The sequence below is a fragment of the Pteronotus mesoamericanus genome, unplaced genomic scaffold, assembly GCF_021234165.1.
Source record: "Pteronotus mesoamericanus isolate MK-2021 breed Mesoamerican mustached bat unplaced genomic scaffold, CSHL_Meso_final contig_502, whole genome shotgun sequence".
Taxonomy (NCBI): Eukaryota; Metazoa; Chordata; class Mammalia; order Chiroptera; family Mormoopidae; genus Pteronotus; species Pteronotus mesoamericanus.
In genome coordinates, this window is record NW_026555187.1 from 2,790,256 (window position 1) to 2,809,607 (window position 19,352).

Consider the following 19,352-nt stretch of genomic DNA (forward strand, 5'->3'; position numbering starts at 1 on the left):
AGGTAAGGCGCCCTTCTCAGTACATCGAGTATAGGGCACATGCTATCAGTGTATTTTCTCTGATGTTGACCTTGATCCTCTAGTTGAGGTGTTGTCGGTCAGATGTCTCCTCTGGAAAGCTGCTTTCTTCCCTTTTTCATGCTGTCTCCTTTGGAAGGAAGTCACTATTTACAGCCCACATCTAAGGGTAGGGAGTCCCATTCCCCCTTTTCCAGGGTGCAGCATCTGTACAAACTATTTTTCTGCTTGGGATATTTGTTTTTTCTTCCCCCGAATGACTTTGTACTCGTATTTGATTTTTATAGTACCATTGAACATTAGAAAATAATAGTTCACTGAGTTATCAAGGTCTTTCAAATACAGTTGACCCTTGAACAACATGGATTTGCACTGTGTTGGGCCCACTTAAACATGAATGTTTTTCATTAAATAATGTACAGTGCTGTAAATGCCTTTTCCTTAGGATTTTCTTGACTTTTTTTTAAACTGTCTTTATTGTAAGAATACAGTATATGGTAACATATACAAAATAAGTGTTAATTGACTATATTATCTGTATGGCATCCAGTCAACAGTAGGCTCTTAGTATTTAACGTTTTTGGAAATCAAAAGTTACATGTTGATGTTTGACTATGCGGGGGTCAGTGCCCTAACCCCTGAGTTGTTCAAGAGTCACCTGTACTAACACATTTCATTTTCAGTGCTACAGAATCAGATTAGTGTGTTGGGAAGCTGTTGGACTCATGGTGGCAAACACAAATTTTCCAGAATTCTATATTTTGCTTAAGGGAATCTCAGACTTTATCATTAGTGACAAATACCAGCGGTGGTTTTTCCTTGGAACAGCAGTTTTTGTTTCACCCATTTTGGAGAAGATGGCTGCTAAATGTCCAAGTTTAAATAATCACAGTGTGTCTGTCAGTCTTTCCTTCAAACAGCAGGAACACTTTATCTTGTCACAGAATATTAAAAAGACGCAAACTCAAGAGCTGAGGTTTAATACAATCAATAACTTGTCCTTCTTCATAAAGGTGTTGCCCATAGAATGACAGCACTAACTCCTGGCAATTTGGCACTGCCCTTCCACCTTGGCGAAAAAGACAAACATTGTCTCAGTGTTCCAACAACCTGGCAGAGCCCCTGGAGGGATCCCACAGACCACGCTGGGGACTGCTAGTAGCTCAGAGCCATGCAGAGGAACACAGGCAGGCTGTTCCTGGCTGTCCAGCATGGGCAGAGCCAGGATGCCCGGTAGGGCTTTGTGCTTATGTCTCAGGCAGCATAGTGGTTGATGGCCTGCTCGGGCCAGGCAGTGGAAGGAAGAGAAGTCCTCAGCCTGGGACTTTCTCCCCAGGGACTTTCAGTTGCAGGGTGGGAGCCAGATGAGTCAATTCAGAACATAAAAAGTGATAGGGCTGCTCTGAGTGTGCACGTTGCATTCTGGGAGGATCAGGAAAAGAGGTGGAGCCATCTTTTGACTAGATAACATGTTTTTTGTATCTTTTACATATCATGACACCTCCTTGAGGTTAGTGGCGTCCCTTCTGCAGATGAAGAAACCAAGGCTAATTGAGGTTTGGGACCAGGTTCCTGGCAGAGGTGCACCCAACCCCCTGGTCCGCCTGTATGACCTGGGCTGCTGACCTGTGTGGAGTCCTGTGGCCGCTGGACTCAGAACAGATGGTGCAGGTCTGGTGGGGGTTGAGGGAGAGCTGAGCCAGAGGATTTGCCAGAGGAAGGGGAGGGATCTAGCAGTTTGAAATTGGTATTTAAAGGGGACAGGAAATTTGCAGGTGAAGGTGTATACTTCCCATTTATCACAAAAGTTGGTCGTCATTTTAAGCTGGAAAGTAGTGTTTGTGTGTGATTTTCACCTACATGTGGGTAACTCTTGCTGTATGTTGGTGAGGAAGCTGATACTTCTAGAGATGCGTTTTGGTTCATCTGATGGCTGGAGTCTCCTTGAGCTGGAGAGTGCTCCTGAGTTCTCATCATGTCCTCCTTGGTGGAAGATTGGCCTAGCATGTTGTTTGGGGACCAGAGGAAAGAGCAGATGCTAGTGTTGATGCTGTGGCCAACAGTCTGCATTCAACGTTTGTTTTTCTTTCACTCTTCCAGGGCCCTTGCCCTTTGGGAGCCTGGATTCCCAAGTGCCAAAATCCCACCCAGTTTTGTCAGGCAGGTGACGGGTCCATGTGTAAGTAGGAGTTGTTTCCCCGGTAAAGTTTGAGGGCTCCATCTATGTCCTCACTCAGTGTCATCCCTTTGTCACCTCAAGGACTTGACATGCAGGTTCTGCTGGCTGTCTAGGATCCTTCAAGTATAAAAACATTTTCTGCCCTGGCTGGTATGGCTCAGTGTATTGAGTGTCAGCCTGCGAACTAAAGGGTCACCGGTTCAATTCCCAGTCAGGGTACATGCCTGGGTTGCAGGCCAGGTCCTCAGTAGGGGGCACACGAGAGACAACCATGCATTGATGTCTCGCTCCCTCTCTTTCTCCTTCCCCTTCCCCGCTCTCTAAAAATGAATAGATAAAATCTTTAAAAAAATAAAAAACATATAAAAAATGTATATAAAAACATTTTCTGCCCTGGCTGATGTGGCTCAGTTGATAGGCGCACTGTCCCATACATTAAAAGGTTATGAGTTCAATTCCCAGTCAGACACATATCTAGGTTGCAGGTTCAATCCCTGGTGAGGGCAAGCATGGGAGGTTGTCAGTCAGTTGTTTCTCAGGTTGATGTTTCTCTCTCTCTCACTCTTACTCTACCCCCCCCCCCCCGCCCCATTCCTTTCTCCAGAATCCATTAAAAATATCTTTGGGTAAGAATTAAATTTTAAAAAAAAACTTTTTCCCCTTTAATCTAGTCCACAGTCTAGTGTTTGGTAACCCAAGGTAGAGGTGTCCGAGTTGAAAGTCACATGGGACCCATTCTGTCCAACCCTATTACCCTCCATAGGACACAGGCAAGTGACCAGGTCACGTCACTCCCTTCCCCAGGAGTGACTTCACCTGTAGATGGGCGCGACAGTCAAGTAGTTGAGAGGATTACCTGGAAGCGTGCAAGTTAGGGTTGGCACAGGGATGGCCATTATAAAGGATCAGTACACGACCTGAGTGACTTTCCTAACCTGACATAGATCAGCGTTTCTGTTCTATGATTGGTCATTTCTAACAAGTGTCCCTTCCCAAATTTCTGAGCAGAGTGGGCTGAACTGATTAAACCTTCCTGGTGGTGTTGCATCCTGGCTGGACAGGTCGGCAGCTGTCAGAGTCTTGCAGTGACCTGATTGAGTGGGAGCTGGCCCTGCAGACTGCCCCATTGCCACTTGGTGTTGGGGTTTTTTCATGAGGCCACTGCCAGCTGCTGACCAGTGGTGAGGGCGGGGGATCCTCTCTGCAGTTCTCAGTGACTCTGCACACCCCTGAAACTGGCCCCTATCAGTGTTTCCAGTCACAGTGAGGTTCTCTTGGCCTCCTTGGCCAGGTTTTTGTGACTTTTGGGGGTTCCTGTGTTCCTAGAAAGAGCCCCAGCAAGACCGGCTGGACATCTCCTGACCTTGCTGAGGGCACAGTGCTCCTATGCTCCAGCCACGTGCCCTGGGACTGTCCGCCTCCGTGCTGGGGGTCCTAATGGGGGCATGGGCTCACAGGCCAGAGCCTGGCCATACATGCTCCCTCCTTTTCTCCTGAGATGTTCCTCCGTAGCTGTGGCAGGGCACACCATAATGGAGTCCCAGAGTGATAGTTGGACCTGAAGTTTCCAGGAAGAATAATGGCTGGGTTTCAAAAATCCCATTGCAGCTGCTCACCTCAATGGCCTCTGTGGCCAAGAAGCAAAATGTGTTCTGACTTACCGGCCCCCACAAAGCAGGCTTTTTTCTCTTGACATCCCAGCCAACTGGGTGTCAAGTTACAGTGCTGGGAGAAGTGGCAGCGGATGCCAAGAAGGGAGCAGAGGGGTGGGAAGCGGGTGGGATTTAGGGCTCCAGGATCTGGAGAAGGGACTGGGTGCGCGCACGTGCGCGAGCGCACACACGCACGCGCGCCCACCTCCCTGCCCTGCACCCAGGGCAGGCAGGACTTGAGCTTTGGGGCGCAGTCTGTGTCTGTGCAGTAGAGGCTCCTTTCTAATCACATTGAATGTATGAGTCAGTGCTGCTCCTGAGAAAAGGAGGGTGGTGTATTGTGGGGTCCCAGTGAGCAGCCACCACACCCAGTTTGCCGTGAAAGGTCCCATAAATGTGTGTCTTTCAAGACTTCCAGTTCACAGGGGCCTCCCTGTGAGATGGTGCCACATGGTAGGACTACCTGGAAACTGGTAGTAACTCTTATTTTCTCTCGTGTAGGACTTCCCTAGAAGTGTTTCTGGAATTGTGGGGGTGGGGATGATTATTGGATTAAGGATGTGGAATTGCTTCTGGCTTTGACTCAGGTACTACTCCACGTGGTGCCTGGAACAGTGGTGGCTCCCAGGCCTGAAGATGGCCCCTCCTTTTCTACCCCCTTTCTTCCTACCCCATTTGTAGGGCAGATCTGGTCTCTTGCTGGTTCTTCCTGGAACTTCACGTCCATCTTATCCCAAGTCTGTACCTGCCACAGGCAGCCCCGTGTGTGGAGGACTGTGCTGTGCTGATCCCTTTGGGAGGCTTTGAGGGTTAGCAAGGGTGACTACTGGGAAGCACCTTTTTTTCTCCCACCCTTCTTGTCTCTCCCAGGGTAGTATCTAGGGTTGATGGCCTCTTGGGGACAATCTGAGGGAGGACAAGGAGTTACGTGGTGTGGGCTAGTCCTGTTGGCCCCATTACCTTTGTGGTTTACAGTAATGATGTATTGGTATGGAGTTGTCTGCTGGTTGGCTGGTCCCAGCAGGACACTGCTGCTTGTGCTCTTGTCCTTGCAGTCCTGTGGCAGCTGGGCTGTATATCTCCGGTAGCTTTGTCACTCACAGGGGATGTCTAGGCCCATCTCCATGCCTGTCTCTGTGACCGTCAGAGACCCTCTTTCTACAAAGGTAGCCTGGCATCTTACACTGGGGTGCACTCAGGACCCGCCCCCGCCAACCCCACCCCCCACGTGGAAGCTGTAAAGTTCCTGTGGTCTTGCCTCGAAAACTCAGTGTTGCTTCCTCCACGTTCCTGTAGTTCAGAGAGCAAGCCACAAAACCACCAGCCCAGGTCATGGGGCCAGGGCTAGATGAGCTGTGAGCACAGGCGAAGGTTACCTTGAATGAGCTGCCTCCACAGGGTTCTCAAGGCTGGACTGATGGCCTCATCAGGGTAGAACACTGGTGCTCTGTACAGGGTGTTGTCAACCACAGGTATTAGGGCTTGCTCTTAACATCCACCAAAGTCCTGAACTCATAGGCTACAGATTGGACTTCCAGGGCTTCTTTCCTAAAAAGACACATAATGACACAGAATTCAGAGATCCTTTTAAGTGAATTTGTACATTTTCAGCAACACAGCATCTACATGCCTGTGGACCTAGTCACCCACGTGTGCAAGGTTATCAGGTACTCTACAGGTATTGCTGGGTTCCTCGTGAATGCTCAGACCCCACGCTGGAACCAGGTTCCAGGGGAAGGGGAAAAATGGGCGTGTGCCAGCCCTGTTGCCTGAGCACCCACTGTGCCAGGCCTGCTCTGGCTGCCAAGACACAGCAGCTACAATACCTGCCCCTCCAAGGTTTCAGAATATTTGAAGGTTAACTCAATGGCTGATTGTGAGCAGCCCCTTAGTGCTTCAGGAAAAGTCGGGGCGTTGACTGTCTTGACAGCCTCTTGGGGTACCTGAGCCTCATCCAGCAACTCTGAGGGGCAGCTGGGCAGAAAGTCGTGTCCTGTCCTAAGCCTCTCACTTGCATGAGGCCACATTTGGAAGAGGTGTCACTTCTCAGTGAGACCACAAGCAGTTTTGTGGGAGTATGACAGCAACACCCAGCCCCTTCCCCAGTATGCAAGCTTAGTGTACAGTGCCCACTCATGATAGGCCTTTGTGAGCGTGGCCACAGGGTCTGGATGGAGGCCCTGTGGCCTCTCCACCATCCCTACCTAGCCAGTGTGGCACTAGGAGGGGATTCCTGCTTCTCTGGTTCTAGGGAGGTCTGGGGAGCCTCATGTCCTCTTCTGCGTCCATAGTATCATAAGAGGTGGGGCTTCCAGTTTGCCCTTTAGTTGTTGGGTTACCCTGGGAACATCCCAGGCCCTCACTGGGAGCTGGAATACCCAGGCCTTCTGGAGGCAGGCCCCAAGTAGGGCTCTGGGGCCCTGGCTGCTGTTCTGTGACATCCTGCAGTCCCACCTTGGGGTGGGGGAACCTGTCTGTCAAAAAGGCAATGACACTGGGGGCTTACCCGCACAGGACTGCCATGCTGGCACTGTGCGGGAAGGCAGAGTCAGAGGCACTCTCCTTGGACGAGTTTGCTGGAGTGAGGGTGAGGGGAGCTGGTTTCCGGGGGCAGGGACTCTACTCAGGCCTGTTCTGCCCTGAGCTCCTTAACACCAGCATGGACAGTAGTGGGCAGGGCGTAGAGAGGTGTCCCCAGGCATGCACACTGTGAGAGCACTGACCATACCTAGGGACCTTCTGAGGCACAGAAGGTTTGACGTGCATCTTGAAGTATAAGTTGGAGCTCACAAGGGGGTCTTGAGAGTGTGGTGGAGGGAAAAGTGGTGAAGGTAGGAGCCTATGGCAGGAGGAGCCCAAAGGTATAGAGGCTGGTGGGGCTGAGAGGGGTGGGAAGTGTGAACGGGCTCCAGTGGGAGGAATGTCCTGGAGCCCAGGTGGGGGTTTGCAAAAGGAGCAGGTGAGGCTGATGTTGATTTATCAACTCCTCGTCCCATGTTTAACCACAACTAGCAGCCACCTGTTTCTGGACCCAGCTGTTGTGCTGGAGAGACGCAGAGCCTGTCTGCCTCTCTGCTGCTGGCTCTGAGGAGGAATTTGTTTTCCTGAGGCCTTATTGAGTCCATGGTCATCTGCAACTTCCCTATTGTGTGCAGGAATCTCAGGGATCTTGTTAAAATGCAGGCTTTGATCGAGCAGGTCTAGGACAGCAAGATGCTATATTTCTACAAGCTCCCTGGAGAAGCTGCCCCAGCTCTCCTGAGCTGCGGTGGGTAGTGGTCCTGTACCCCCAGTGGATCCTAAGGACAGAACCACCTTTGATCCAGGGCTTGATCCTCACTGCCTGGCACTGCGCCTACTTCTTAGGTGAGTGTTCAGCAAATAAGAGTTGAACGAATGAGAGAATGAACAAACGAGCAAGCGAGCGAATGAGTATAGATGAAGAACTCCTTCCCCAACATTAGGCAGGCTCATTCAGAGAACAACAAAGGTCAGGTCTGCTGAGAACAGTTTCTATGTTCCCTCGATGAGACTGCTTTCCCTGGCATGAGCCAGGGGGGCACTAAATACTAACTTTACACTGACCACTGGCTGGTGAAAGCTGGGACAGTACCCTGGCATTGTGGATGCACGATTCTGTTGTACATTAAGTTTATAATCCCAGTCTTCCCTCCAGAAAACTTGAGGGAAGTTCCTGGCAGGTTAACAGCTTTTGTGTTTGTTTAGCCAGGGACCTGCCCAAGGGGAGGAGGTGGTGAGACCATTTTCACAGATGACACCCTGACCTGCTTCCAGGGATATTCATAGGTTGCATAAAATCTGATCATAATATTTTACATAAGGGTTCCCAAGATGGGCACGGTGGGCTTACAGGATTTGTCCTGAAATCATGCTTCCAAATAAACTTAGTGCCCAGGTGGCTGCTGTGAACTGAAGCAGAACACCTGGCCATGCCACCGTCCCCCTACCATGTTGGGCTAGATTTCATCTGCTTTTATTCTCCTGGCCTAAGTGGTTCTGTAATTTAAAACAATTTTTAAAAAGAGAATGCCCATGTTAATGTTTATCCTGTATCAAAGAGGTGTTCTTTTTCCTGAATTAAAAGAACTCACTGGGAAAGAACTGACAGACTTGAAGCATCCTTGCTTTAAAGATGGAGCTTAGGAAAGTTTTTTATGTTGGCCCTCTGTGTTTGGAAGGGGTGACCCAGTCTCTGTAACGTAGCATAGTCTCCGTGGGCGTGCACCACACAGGAAGTGCCTGCCAGCCTGGCAGCTCCAGGGTGAACTGGGCGCCTCCATTTTCTGACAACACCTGAACCCTACCTCACTTCTCAAAATGAAGGCTGCTTGTCACAAACTGGTTAGAACTGGCTGTTGCCATGGTTTTCACCGTTCGAAGGCACAGTTAAAGGGTCACATGACCAAGGAGGGAAATGCCTTTGTCACATGACTTTTTGGTGGCCTGATTAGCATACAGGAAGTACACTCCCTGCTGGGATGCTGAGTGATCTTTGATGGGAGGTGATGTCATCTCTTGGACGAGTTATTGATTATAGTGTCAGTCCAAGACAGGACCTGGGAATGCTGTGGTCAGAGTGGCCATCTCAGGGAGCCTCAACTTCCAGATGGTCTCAGTCCCTCACTCTGCCCTTTTCCCTCAGGCAAATTTCAATTTTTAGATAATCTCACCCTCCTAAAACATCCTTGGTGAGATGGTAAAAAGTGGTAAATCTCTGTAGATCACCCTTGTCTCAGCACTCACTAGCATAGGAAGCTCCTGCAGTCTGCTGTAGATGTGGTTCTGCCTGGGCTGCTGCTCTGCCTGCGTGCAGCCGCCGGGAAGCCCACCTGGGTGGGGACCCAGTGCCACAGCTCCTGTGCTGGGGCCTTGCGTCCGCTTGATGTCTGTGTGCATGTCCAGAAAACCTGGAATTGGAGTCTGAGATCATCTTGGAAGTTGATCTTGGGCTGAATGGGCAGCCAACAGAGAGACAAAGACACTTGAAAGAGTGGTGGTTCATGAATTGATTGGTTTTTGGTTTGCTGAGGCCAGAGTAAGACATTCTGGGTTACTATATAAATAGCCAGTTTCTGGACTTGAGAATGTGGGTTTATAATCCCAACGAGGGGTTGTATATCTTTAAATGGGTGCCCTTTTTGTCCCCTCCCCTGGTTTCTTGTGAGGCCAGCCGGCAGCTGTACTGGTTAAATGGCTGGGAGTGTTGAGGTGCAACTACCATGCAGCTCTGGGAGGTGGGATTAAGACTGGTCTGGATGGGGTGTGGGGCAGAGATCCAGGGTCCTGGGAGAGTCAGTGAATAGCTCAGTGTCTGGTCCTCTGTGAATCTGCAGCTCACTTCAGGAACAGCAGAGGTGGTTTAGTGTGCTGTTAAGCACCAGTTTTCTATCTGTAACTCTGCCCTTGCTTAGCTGGAATGCAGTGAAAGGAGTGGGACAACTTTGAGCTGTTGGTTAACTTCATCGAGTTTGTTCTGTGGACAACAGTGCCACCTAGTGGACGCGCTTGGTTCTCGGTTAGTTCTGCTGCTGACGGAAAGAAGAATCAATTCCTTCAGTACAAGTGCTGATTGAGGCCAGATCTTAAGGGAAGGTTTACATTGTGCCCTCAGCAAATGGAGCCGCTTGGTTGGGGGCGAAGAGCTGTCTCTTGATGCTGTGTGTGGGGTCACTGACACCATAGCAGAGGTTCAGATGTGCATCTATGTGTTAGGGTATGTGGGAGTGGGCAGGGTTGTGGTAAGAGGGTAAGAGAGTAATGGGCAGGGGTGGGAGTATCCAGATATGCAAGATAATATGTACTTCGTGTTCTAGTCTGTTTCAAAACATGCAGCCTCTACTGCCACATGTGACCCAGGAAGGACTGTCCAGCAGGCCGCCTTAGCTAGGATCCAGGGTCAAGCTTTTGTAATTCAACACCTAGCCACATTTTAGAGAAAGGAGTGATGGTGTTTTCTGAAATGCCCATGTCATCCTCCAACATATAAGTATCCTCATCCCTGGGGACACGGAGGCGGGTGCCAAGTACAGCTTCAACTGGGAGGGGCCCAGCCATACACCGGTGGGTTTGGGTACTGCGTGGTAAGTACAGTGAGAGAAGACAGCCTGGGAGGGTGGTAGGGGAGCCGTCAGGGAGGTTGCAAGGAGAGAGGTTGCCGCCAGTGGGGCAGTGTGCTTGCCTCCCCCTTGCTGTCTGCGTTTGGTTCTGGGTGTCTGGCTGTGTGGGTGTGGGGCTCTGGGGAACAGTGTCCAGCACAGTCAGGGTGCTCTGGTAACAACCCGCTGTCCCTGCTCCACAGTGACATGAAGTCTGAGAAGAGAGCCCCCTCGCCTGATGTGATTGTGCTCTCTGACAATGAGCAGCCCATGAGCCCGCGGGTGAATGGGCTTCCAAAGGAGGCCCTGCAGGAGACCAGCACTGAGTCCCTCATGGTGAGCCTTGTCCCTGTGCTAGGGACCACCCCATCCATTGGCATCCCCGAGTGCAGCTGGTGACAGTGGGGCCTGTGAGCCTGGCTGCTGGCCCTCCTTCTCAACACTGTTATCTTGCACTTGCAGAAAAGTAGTCCTGAAGAACGAGAAAGAATGATTAAGCAGCTGAAAGAAGAATTACGGTTAGAAGAAGCAAAACTTGTTTTATTGAAAAAGTTGCGGCAGAGTCAAATACAAAAGGAAACCACCGCCCAGAAGGTTTGTGCAAGTCTATACCTTCCTCAAGGGTCAGTGGGAGCCGTTCAGAGCTGGGGACAGAGAGGCTGGTCGTGGAGAGACAGGTTTCCTCAGGGGCATGAGTGCCGTGGTCTTAATAGAAACTTACAGACTCAAGTTCCCATTTTGGATTTAGCTGAAAGGATGTCAGAGTGAGAGGATATTAAAGTACTGCTGGCCTAGAATGTTCCAGATCTGAGTACATAAACTCACTTCCTGTGAAAACATCACGGCAGTAGAAAGCAGATAGATGTGTGAAGCTGCTGGAAGCACACTTCTAGGTTCAGAGCTCTGTCCCAAGTTTGTTTCCAGAAAGGCCTCCTGCCCTGTGGATGGCTGTGTTGGTTGGCACAGGCTGCTCTAGGATTGTGGATGGAGGCCCTGTCCTGGGGCACCTGCTGTCTCCCCTGGTGCCAGAGGCTCTTTGTGGTGCTGCTCTGAGCACAGTTCACCATGTAGGGCAAGTTCATGTTAGTTTTGTTGGATTTCTGTGAAGGTTCCTGGTTAATTATGCAGCTACTCTTATGATAAGCACTGTCATTAAACCAGAAAAGTGAGTGCATGTCGGGCAAGACGGCTGACAGAGTGTGTAGAACGTGTATCCCCTAAGAAGGTGGGGTAGGAGAAGGATGCTCATTGGTCTAACTGGGGGTTTTTTTTGAGCTCCCACCCCACCCAATCAGCAAATGGATATGGCCTGATGTTTGTTGATCTTTAGGTGGACAGATTCTGCCTATTATTTGTTTCCTTGTCAGTTGTTGAAGACATGGTATAGTGACCCAATTTTGTCACTGCCCCTTCCCTTGTGAAATATGTTACTTTAAGAACCCCAAGGTTGGAATTAACCCCAAGGCTTTCTCTTGCCAGCCCTTCCTGCCCGCCCTGGAGGGCAAAGCCAGCACCTGAACCACAGAGTATGACAGGAGTCCCCAGGGAGAGAGGGGTGCTAGAACAGCTCTCCTTTGCCCATTTTGAACATGTCAGTTTCCGTCACAGATAGATAGGAGTCACTTACCAGACTGCAAGTAGAACCTTTGTGAGCCTGAACCTCTGGAAGAGGAAGAAAACTAATCCTCCTCCATCAGGATTATGGGGGTGGGGCAGGACTGGTAACTGTCTCATCTCCCAAGTGTCCTGTCTCTTGCAGCCCGCAGGCTCCGCTGGGAGCACTGTGACCACCCCTCCCCCGCTTGTGCGGGGCACCCAGAACATTCCTTCCGGCAAGCCATCACTTCAGGTCAGTGTTCCCTCCTCATCAGACTCCTGAGCAGTCCTGCAAAAGGCTGCCTATTCCTTCTGATTAGACTGAGTGAGGTTTTCCTGCCGGTGGCCCCAAAATAAATCCTGTTCACAGTCCGAAACAACGCCACCATTGACATAAACAAATCACACCAATGCATAGGAGGCCCTTCCCATGATTCACCCCTGTTGAGACTGGAGAAAGGACTAAGGTCCACCTAGACAGACTGGGCCCCCTCCATTCTGAGTCTCCCAAAGGCAGTAGGGCCTTGTCCTAGGGAGGCTTCCAGCCTTTCTTGCTCAGAGGGCTGCCACAGGACTGAGCTCTGGACAGGGCCCCTGTTCTCCTCAAACAGACCCCAGCTCACACCAGCAGGTGGCAGTGCCAACCCTGACTGGCTGGACTCTTGGCTGCAGTAGGGCCTGTGTCTTCACTCAGCCCAGGTTTATAAGTCTGTTCGTGGAGTCTGTGTTTCTTGTCTGTTTTTTCTATTAACCCCACTCTGTTTTTATTAACAAGTGTGTGGTTTTTCAAAAATAGCAAAACCTGTTTGTTTGTTTGTTTGTTTGTTTGTTTTAAAAAAGCTATGTAAGATCTGGGGGTTGGTATCGTTGACAGACCTCTTCAACTCGAATGCCTGGTAGTGTCATCCCACCACCCCTGGTCCGTGGTGGGCAGCAGGTGTCTTCGAAGCTAGGACCGCAGGCGAGCTCACAGGTCGTCATGCCCCCGCTCGTCAGGGGGGCCCAGGTGAGCAGGGTGCACCCTTGGGACAGCAGTATGGCCAGGCAGCCCCAAGCAACTGTCCACCTTGCAAGAATGACCATTCCCAGTCCTCAGGCTGGAATCCCATCCCTTTTCTGTACCTCTCCCTCTATTGCCCCTCATTGTCTTGTCGCCACCCCACCCCACAGCAAATCCACAACATCAGACAACATTCCAGCACGGGGCCACCGCCGCTCCTCCTGGCCCCTCGGGCATCTGTGCCCAATGTGCAAATTCAGGGGCAGAGGATCATCCAGCAGGGCCTTATCCGTGTCGCCAACGTCCCCAACACCAGTCTGCTCGTCAACATCCCACAGGTGAGGGCCGTGCTGTGCCAACATGGGAAGTGTGCCATGCAGCTACCATCGAAAGGGTCCGCGGTTCTGGGGCGCAGTGGGGTGGTGCGATGTGACCTGCCTGCTCCCTCAGAGCCAGGTGAGGCCTTGGACACTCCTTGTGGTTTGTACTTGAGCTCCTTGGGGCTTGTCAGCCATGAAGGTCACAGGCAAGAGTCCTGTGTTCAGATTTGCCACATGGCAGAGGTGGAGAGTTGCTGAGGATGAGGGGTGCAGACCTGAGCTGAGACATGGGGAGTCTGAGCAGTTGCAGGAGGCAGGTTTGCGGGGATAGAAGAGCACAGGTAAGGTGTCTGATAGGCCTGGAGATGGCCGGGGGCACCAGGGCCTCCCCTGCCCTTCCCCTGCAGGCACAAGCACGTGAGAAGCGTGTGTCTGAAGATGTCCTCACAGCACCAGTACATGAGTCCCTTCAACTTTGGGCACAGCCTCCGAGATGGACAGGGGAGGCGGGGTGGTCTGTCCCCACCCAATAGAACTCAGAAGATAGGACTGGGGGCCAGCAGGATGGAAGCAAAGGTTCATTGAGATAAAATTACTGGGTCAGCTTCTCTGCCTCTGTTGGCCTGGTGTAGCCTTGCCTGCCTCCTTTAGGTCAGGGTCAAGTGCAGTCCTGCCACTGTATAGGGATGTCCTGGCAGAGCAAAAGTTGGACCTGTGCAGCAGTTCATTTACCCCATAAACCTTGATCAGACCCCTCCGGTGTGCCAGACCGTGTTCACAGCTCAGCCTGCCAAGAGGGTGGAAAGCAGACCAGCAGCAGTGGAGCCAGGGGGGTTCTGCTCCCAGTGAGGTGGGGAACTCAAGAGGGGATCAGGGAGAACTGGCTGGTCAGTCAGTGGAGGCTTGGCCAGGCCAAGGTGCCCTGATGGTGTCTTCTGTGTTGGGGAGCCCCTTTGGCTCTGAGACCCTCTAGGGGAGTAGGGATCCTGGGAGAGCATCCTGGGTTTCCTGAGCCCTGTGATACAGTGGAGGCAAGTTATCTGGTGTGTGCATTTTCCTGGGGATGATATAGGCAGCTTTCTTACGATTTCTCCAACCATGCAATGTTAACGGTTCCCCAACCATGCAATGTTAAGGACACTGATATGGTTAGCTCCAAGTTTTGGGGAGAGCACTTGACAGTGTTGGGGGTAAGTGGGCTGGAGTAAGGTGATGATGGAGTGTTGGCCACTGGGGTTCAGACAAAGACCATAAAAGTAGTATAGGAATAGCAAGGGGTAAGGGGCAAGTGCAGGAGCTGTCCTCTCCTTCAACCGTGATGAGGACATGTGACTAAACCATTAGCGTCTCCAGATAAGCACACACAAAGATGTTCACAAGGGAAATGCCACAGATGCCACTTGAGCCATGATTGCACCTCTGCGAGGATGGAGGCCACCAGACCTGTGCTTTGGGAGGATCAGACCATAGAGATAGGACAGTGGCAATGTTATCTGGGTTAGTGCTTGACAAGGTTTTGGCCTGGTTATGGTGATAGCTTGCTTCATGGGTGTCCTCCTGGCAAAATGCAGCAAATGACAGATTTTAAATGTGTATAGTGTATTCGATATCTGCTACGCCTCAAGAGCTGTGTGTACAATATTGGTCATCTCATAGAGTGAAGATTCTAATGCTGCACTGACAGGCAGCTTGGGATGTCTCTCTAGGACTCATTAGTTAGTGCAGCTCATGTTTCTGACCTGGGTTGTGAGTGCAGTGGTAGGGCCTGCCTCAGAGAGGGGCACTCCCAGCACCCTGACCTGATTGTTTCTTCCCAAAAGCCCTCCCCAGCCTCACTGAAAGGAACGACAGCCACCTCTGCTCAGGGCAACTCCACCCCCACCAGTGTGACCTCTGTGGTCACATCTGGTGATTCTCCAGCCAGCCGGCAGGCAGCTGCCAAGCTCGCCCTGCGCAAACAGCTGGAGAAGACGCTGCTTGAAATCCCCCCGCCCAAGCCCCCCGCCCCAGAGATGAACTTCTTGCCCAGCGCCGCCAACAACGAATTCATCTACCTGGTTGGCCTGGAGGAAGTGGTACAGAACCTGCTGGAGACACAAGGTGAGTGGGCCCTGGGCTAGGGCCATTACCGTCTCTTGCCATTAAAGTTTCTGTTACACAGGTTTTTTAACCGTACAGCACATGTCTGTGCACCTGGGGTGTTCCCAGAGCTGTCTTAAAGGTTGGATATTATGAATGATGTTTCGTCACCAGTTCTGTTGCTATGAAGTTTGATAGCTTCTTAAACACATTGTAGGCACCTTTCCTGTTAGTGCCTCCCGAGAGCCAGGCCCTGGTGAGGCCCAAGGTCCCCACAGGCATGGTCCTGGGACAGGCAGCAGCCCTGTGATGTTGGTGTGCCGTGAGGCAGGTGGGCAGTGAGGAGGAATGCCTGCGGGAGACTGACATGCCAGGTTTTGTTTCCAGACAGGAAATCATCACAGAGGTGGTACCTTGAGTATTCAGAGCCTACAAGATGGGAGAGGGATACCTACACCTGAACCAGACTCATTAAATCACCCTTCTTGGAAGCAGTTTGGGAAGTGCACTTGCATGTCAGGAGGTTTTAGGAATAAAAGGGCATAAACAGGATGATGATAAAAAATACTAGAAATGGAGGTGGAGGCCATGTTGGCTCTTGGGGAGCCGCCTCCAGACACTGAACTGGGGACTGCCCTGATATGCATGTGGTGGTGACATTAATTGAGCAGCAAGCCTGAACCCTCTTCCTGTGTGATCTTGTTAGCTGCTCGGGGCTGAGGAGAAGGTATAGCCAATTCACTGGCCCAGAGGAATGGGGGAGGGCCTGACAGGCTCTGGCACCTGAATGTGTCTGACTCCCTTTGGTAGCTTCTGTATGATGAGGTCATATTATTGGCAAAAGAGCTATTACAAGGCCAGTAAAGGAAGGATGGGCAGGAGGCTGAGTCAGGACAAGGTGCTTGCCCATCCTGCTCTGTGGGTGGGCAAGGTGATTGGGAGGAGCCAGGCTGACAGCATGAATGTTCTTGAGAATTTGTACCAAAAATGCTTAACCCACAGTGTTTCCAAAGCTTTGGCCGGAAAAGCTTCCCGTAGGCCAGCCCAGTGTCTCCCACAATTGGCATTGACTTTAGTTTTCTGATACCCGCTGGGCCACGTGGCTCTGGACACTTCTCCTGCTCTGTCCTGCATCCTGGGTGGTGGGAGTTCTGACTGGTGTCTTATTTCTTTGACGTTCTCCCACCCGTCTCCCCTATAGCGGGCAGGATGTCAGCTGCTGTCGTGCTGTCCCGGGAGCCCTACATGTGTGCACAGTGCAAGACGGACTTCACGTGCCGCTGGCGGGAGGAGAAGGGTGGTGCCATCATGTGTGAAAACTGCATGGCGTCCAACCAGAAGAAGGCGCTCAAGGTGGAGCACACGAGCAGGCTGAAGGCTGCCTTTGTGAAGGCACTGCAGCAGGAGCAGGAGATCGAGCAGCGCCTTCTGCAGCAGGGCCCCGCTCCTGCGCAGGCCAAAGCTGAGCCCACCACCGCCCCGCACCCCGCTCTGAAGCAGGTGAGTCCTTGTCTGGAAGCCAGAGCTATGACCTGGAGGCCTGGGAGCTGGACTGGGGCCTTGCCCTCCAGGAGAGGTGCCTGTTCCCTGGGAGAGAAGTTGTCCTTAGCAGGCAAATTGTTCTGGCATTCAGTCCCACACTCAGGGAGCATCTGCCTGATTGTTAACTGCGTCTAAATGGCATTTAATGGTGGTGTTTGGTGGTGAAAATACTAATTTGCAGTTTCTTTAGATTTTGTAGCTTTCATGCTCAGTGTGCCGGCTGACAAGTACTTCTTGTCTTTAAGGACTTTTCTGAAAGCCACATTGAGATACAAAAGAGGCGTTTGGAAGAAATATTCTAGCTAAATTAAGGAGAGAAGGAAGTTTGAAATCAAGTTTTGCGTGGCGGGGGGGCGGGGGCGGCGGTTGGCTGCTTTTTTTAATGCTCTGCTTTCCCATCCCTGTAGATCTAAAGCTCCCTGTTGGCAGTTTTTTGTATCTTTGAAAGTCATTTGTAACTCACTAATGACCACATCTTCTCAAGGTCTTTACGTAGTGGGAGGCCACACTGCCCTCAGGAAACGACCTGTCCTGTGGGGACTAGGATTCGTGAGGCCACAGCTGCTGCCCTTTGGTCACTCTAGGTCACCCTGGGCCGGTCTGTGGATGGTGCTGACCTTGATTTCAACCCCGTTTGTGTAGGTCATAAAACCCCGGCGTAAGTTGGCGTTCCGCTCAGGAGAGGCCCGCGACTGGAGTAACGGGGCTGTGCTACAGGTCAGAACTGCAGTGCTGGGAGTCCCCTGCACCGTGCCACCAACCAGCCCTCACGCCCCAGACCGTGACCACGTCAGCTGCCTGCGTCTGTCTGTTTCTCTCTCCCTCTTTCCTTCCCCTGTCCCCTCGGTGTAACCTGGTCTCCTGATTTTGGACTTTAGGGACCCTGTGTGGGTGGGAAGAGGTCGGCCACAGCAAGGAAAGGCTGCACTGAGCGTCTCACCCTCTGCCCTTTCCTTCCCCACATGAGCCATTGCATCCTTTCTCCACTGTAGGCCTCCAGCCAGCTGTCCCGGGGCTCGGCCACAGCACCCCGAGGTGTCCTGCACACGTTCAGCCAGTCGCCCAAACTGCAGAATGCAGCCTCAGCCACAGCCTTGGTCAGCAGGACTGGCAGACATTCCGAGAGAGCCGTTAGTTCTGGCAAGGGCAACGCCACCTCCAACTGGAAGAAGGCACCCCTGAGTACAGGTGGGTAGCCCCTGAGGGGCTCTAAGTAGGGAGCTTGCCGTGGATGGGTCCATTCCTTTCTTAGTTTTAACAACGATGTGCACATGCACAAGGTGAAGGGAAATGGCACAAAGGGTCCTGAACTTCCCAGATCTGTCCCCTGAGAGCACCTACCTCCAACTCTTCAGCTAAATCTCTTTTGTTCACCAAATAGGATGCCCTGAACAAGTGGCAGCCCTGGGTAGGTACTAATGCCCCCACTGTCTCCACACTCTGTACCTAAACTCTCAGCCCTTGACACCAAATGTGGGCCAGACCCAGTGCAGGCCATCCAGTGGACTGCCATCCAGTGGACTGCTGTCAGCGCTCATCCTGCGCTCCTTCCTGCCATAGGGAACACCTGCTTTCACTGCTAGCTTGTGCCTTTCTTGCTGTACTATTTCTTGTTCACCCAGACAGTGTGCTTTATTCCTGATCTGTAGGCCACTCTCTTCCTACCTTCTTCTGGCTTGGACAGGTCAGGGGGTGCAAAGCACAAAATAAAACAAGAATGCAGAGTGGGGAAGAGGGGGACTCTGGGGCAGGGGCTGGGATTTTAACTGGGGTGAGCGGCAAAGGCCTCTGAGGAGACAACATTTGAGCAGGGGCCCAGGGAATGTGGAGATGCTCAAGTAGGTGTTTTTTAATCTCCCACAGCCCCACCATCCTGGGTTATCCTGTTCTTATTTTTTAATTTCTTATTTATGTGCTAGCATTAGAAGAAAATTCAGTATTTCTTGTGTCTGTCAAAAAAGAGAAAGTGAAATGTAGGCACAAAAGGCTGAGTGAAGGAGATGGGTGAGAGCACTCGTTTGTAGGAGTGAGCACCCCTGCAGGAAGAAGAAGCTGCATTACAGCGAGACCCTAGTCAGACCTGGGAAAGGGCTATTTGTGCAACTGAAACACAGGAACCCACTGTACATGCAGCTGACCATGGGGTAGAGAGATGCTCGAGTCTCAGAGTCTCCCACAGGAGGGGAGCTTAGGAGAAGACTGACATTGATCATCTGCAAAAGAATTCGGGCCACTTGGAAAGCCGGGAGCATTTAAAAACACACCAGGCAAAGATACTTTTGCTCAGCACGTATAAGATACAACTGAAAACTCACAGGCTGGTTAGAAATTCCTTCTATGGTAAATCTGAAAGTGTATGAAATACGTGGAAAAGTCAAGTATGAGTATATGCATGTGTACACTGTGATAGCAACTATGTGAAAACCGTGTGCACTTAAGGGTAATGTTTGAATGGGAATATGAAGGAATAATTGCTGAAGTGTAAGTATCAAGGCTTAGAAACTACTCTCCCGGGAGAATCTGCCAGAGCTCCTGGTTACCCTGGGTTTCTAGGTGGTGGTTTGAGGGAAACGGGCGGGATCTAGTTGGCAGTGCTACTTCGAACCTGTAGGGAGGACTCCCTAGTGCATTTGACCTCAGAACATTTGTTCCACGAAGGGTATTAACCTCCACCAAAAATACCCTTGGGGTAATGTATTTCTCCTGGGAGGGCCGTGCTGCAGCTGGGGATCCAGAGCAATCCTTAACACCCGGCCAGCCAAAAACTAAAATGTGCTGGTGTGCGGGGGTCAATTTTTCCTTTTCCAAATATAAAAGTGATACTAGTTCATTGGGGAAATAAATATAGAG

At 51.3% G+C, this 19,352-nt stretch overlaps 1 protein-coding gene across 7 annotated transcripts in view; it reads left to right on the forward strand.

Moving 5' to 3' along the window:
* Positions 1–19,352, forward strand: part of GATAD2A (GATA zinc finger domain containing 2A) — a 103,462-nt gene that overhangs the window by 81,825 nt on the left and 2,285 nt on the right. For 5 of the 7 annotated variants that reach the window (XM_054578937.1, XM_054578935.1, XM_054578934.1 and 2 more), the window contains exons 4-12: positions 10,169–10,301; positions 10,428–10,559; positions 11,725–11,814; positions 12,436–12,567; positions 12,732–12,899; positions 14,702–14,981; positions 16,162–16,460; positions 17,145–17,219; positions 17,495–17,690. In XM_054578937.1, coding sequence (XP_054434912.1) covers positions 10,169–10,301; positions 10,428–10,559; positions 11,725–11,814; positions 12,436–12,567; positions 12,732–12,899; positions 14,702–14,981; positions 16,162–16,460; positions 17,145–17,219; positions 17,495–17,690 — 1,505 coding nt within the window. The remainder of the gene's footprint in view (positions 1–10,168; positions 10,302–10,427; positions 10,560–11,724; positions 11,815–12,435; positions 12,568–12,731; positions 12,900–14,701; positions 14,982–16,161; positions 16,461–17,144; positions 17,220–17,494; positions 17,691–19,352) is intronic. The other 2 variants (XM_054578939.1, XM_054578940.1) reach the window with 2 other exon arrangements.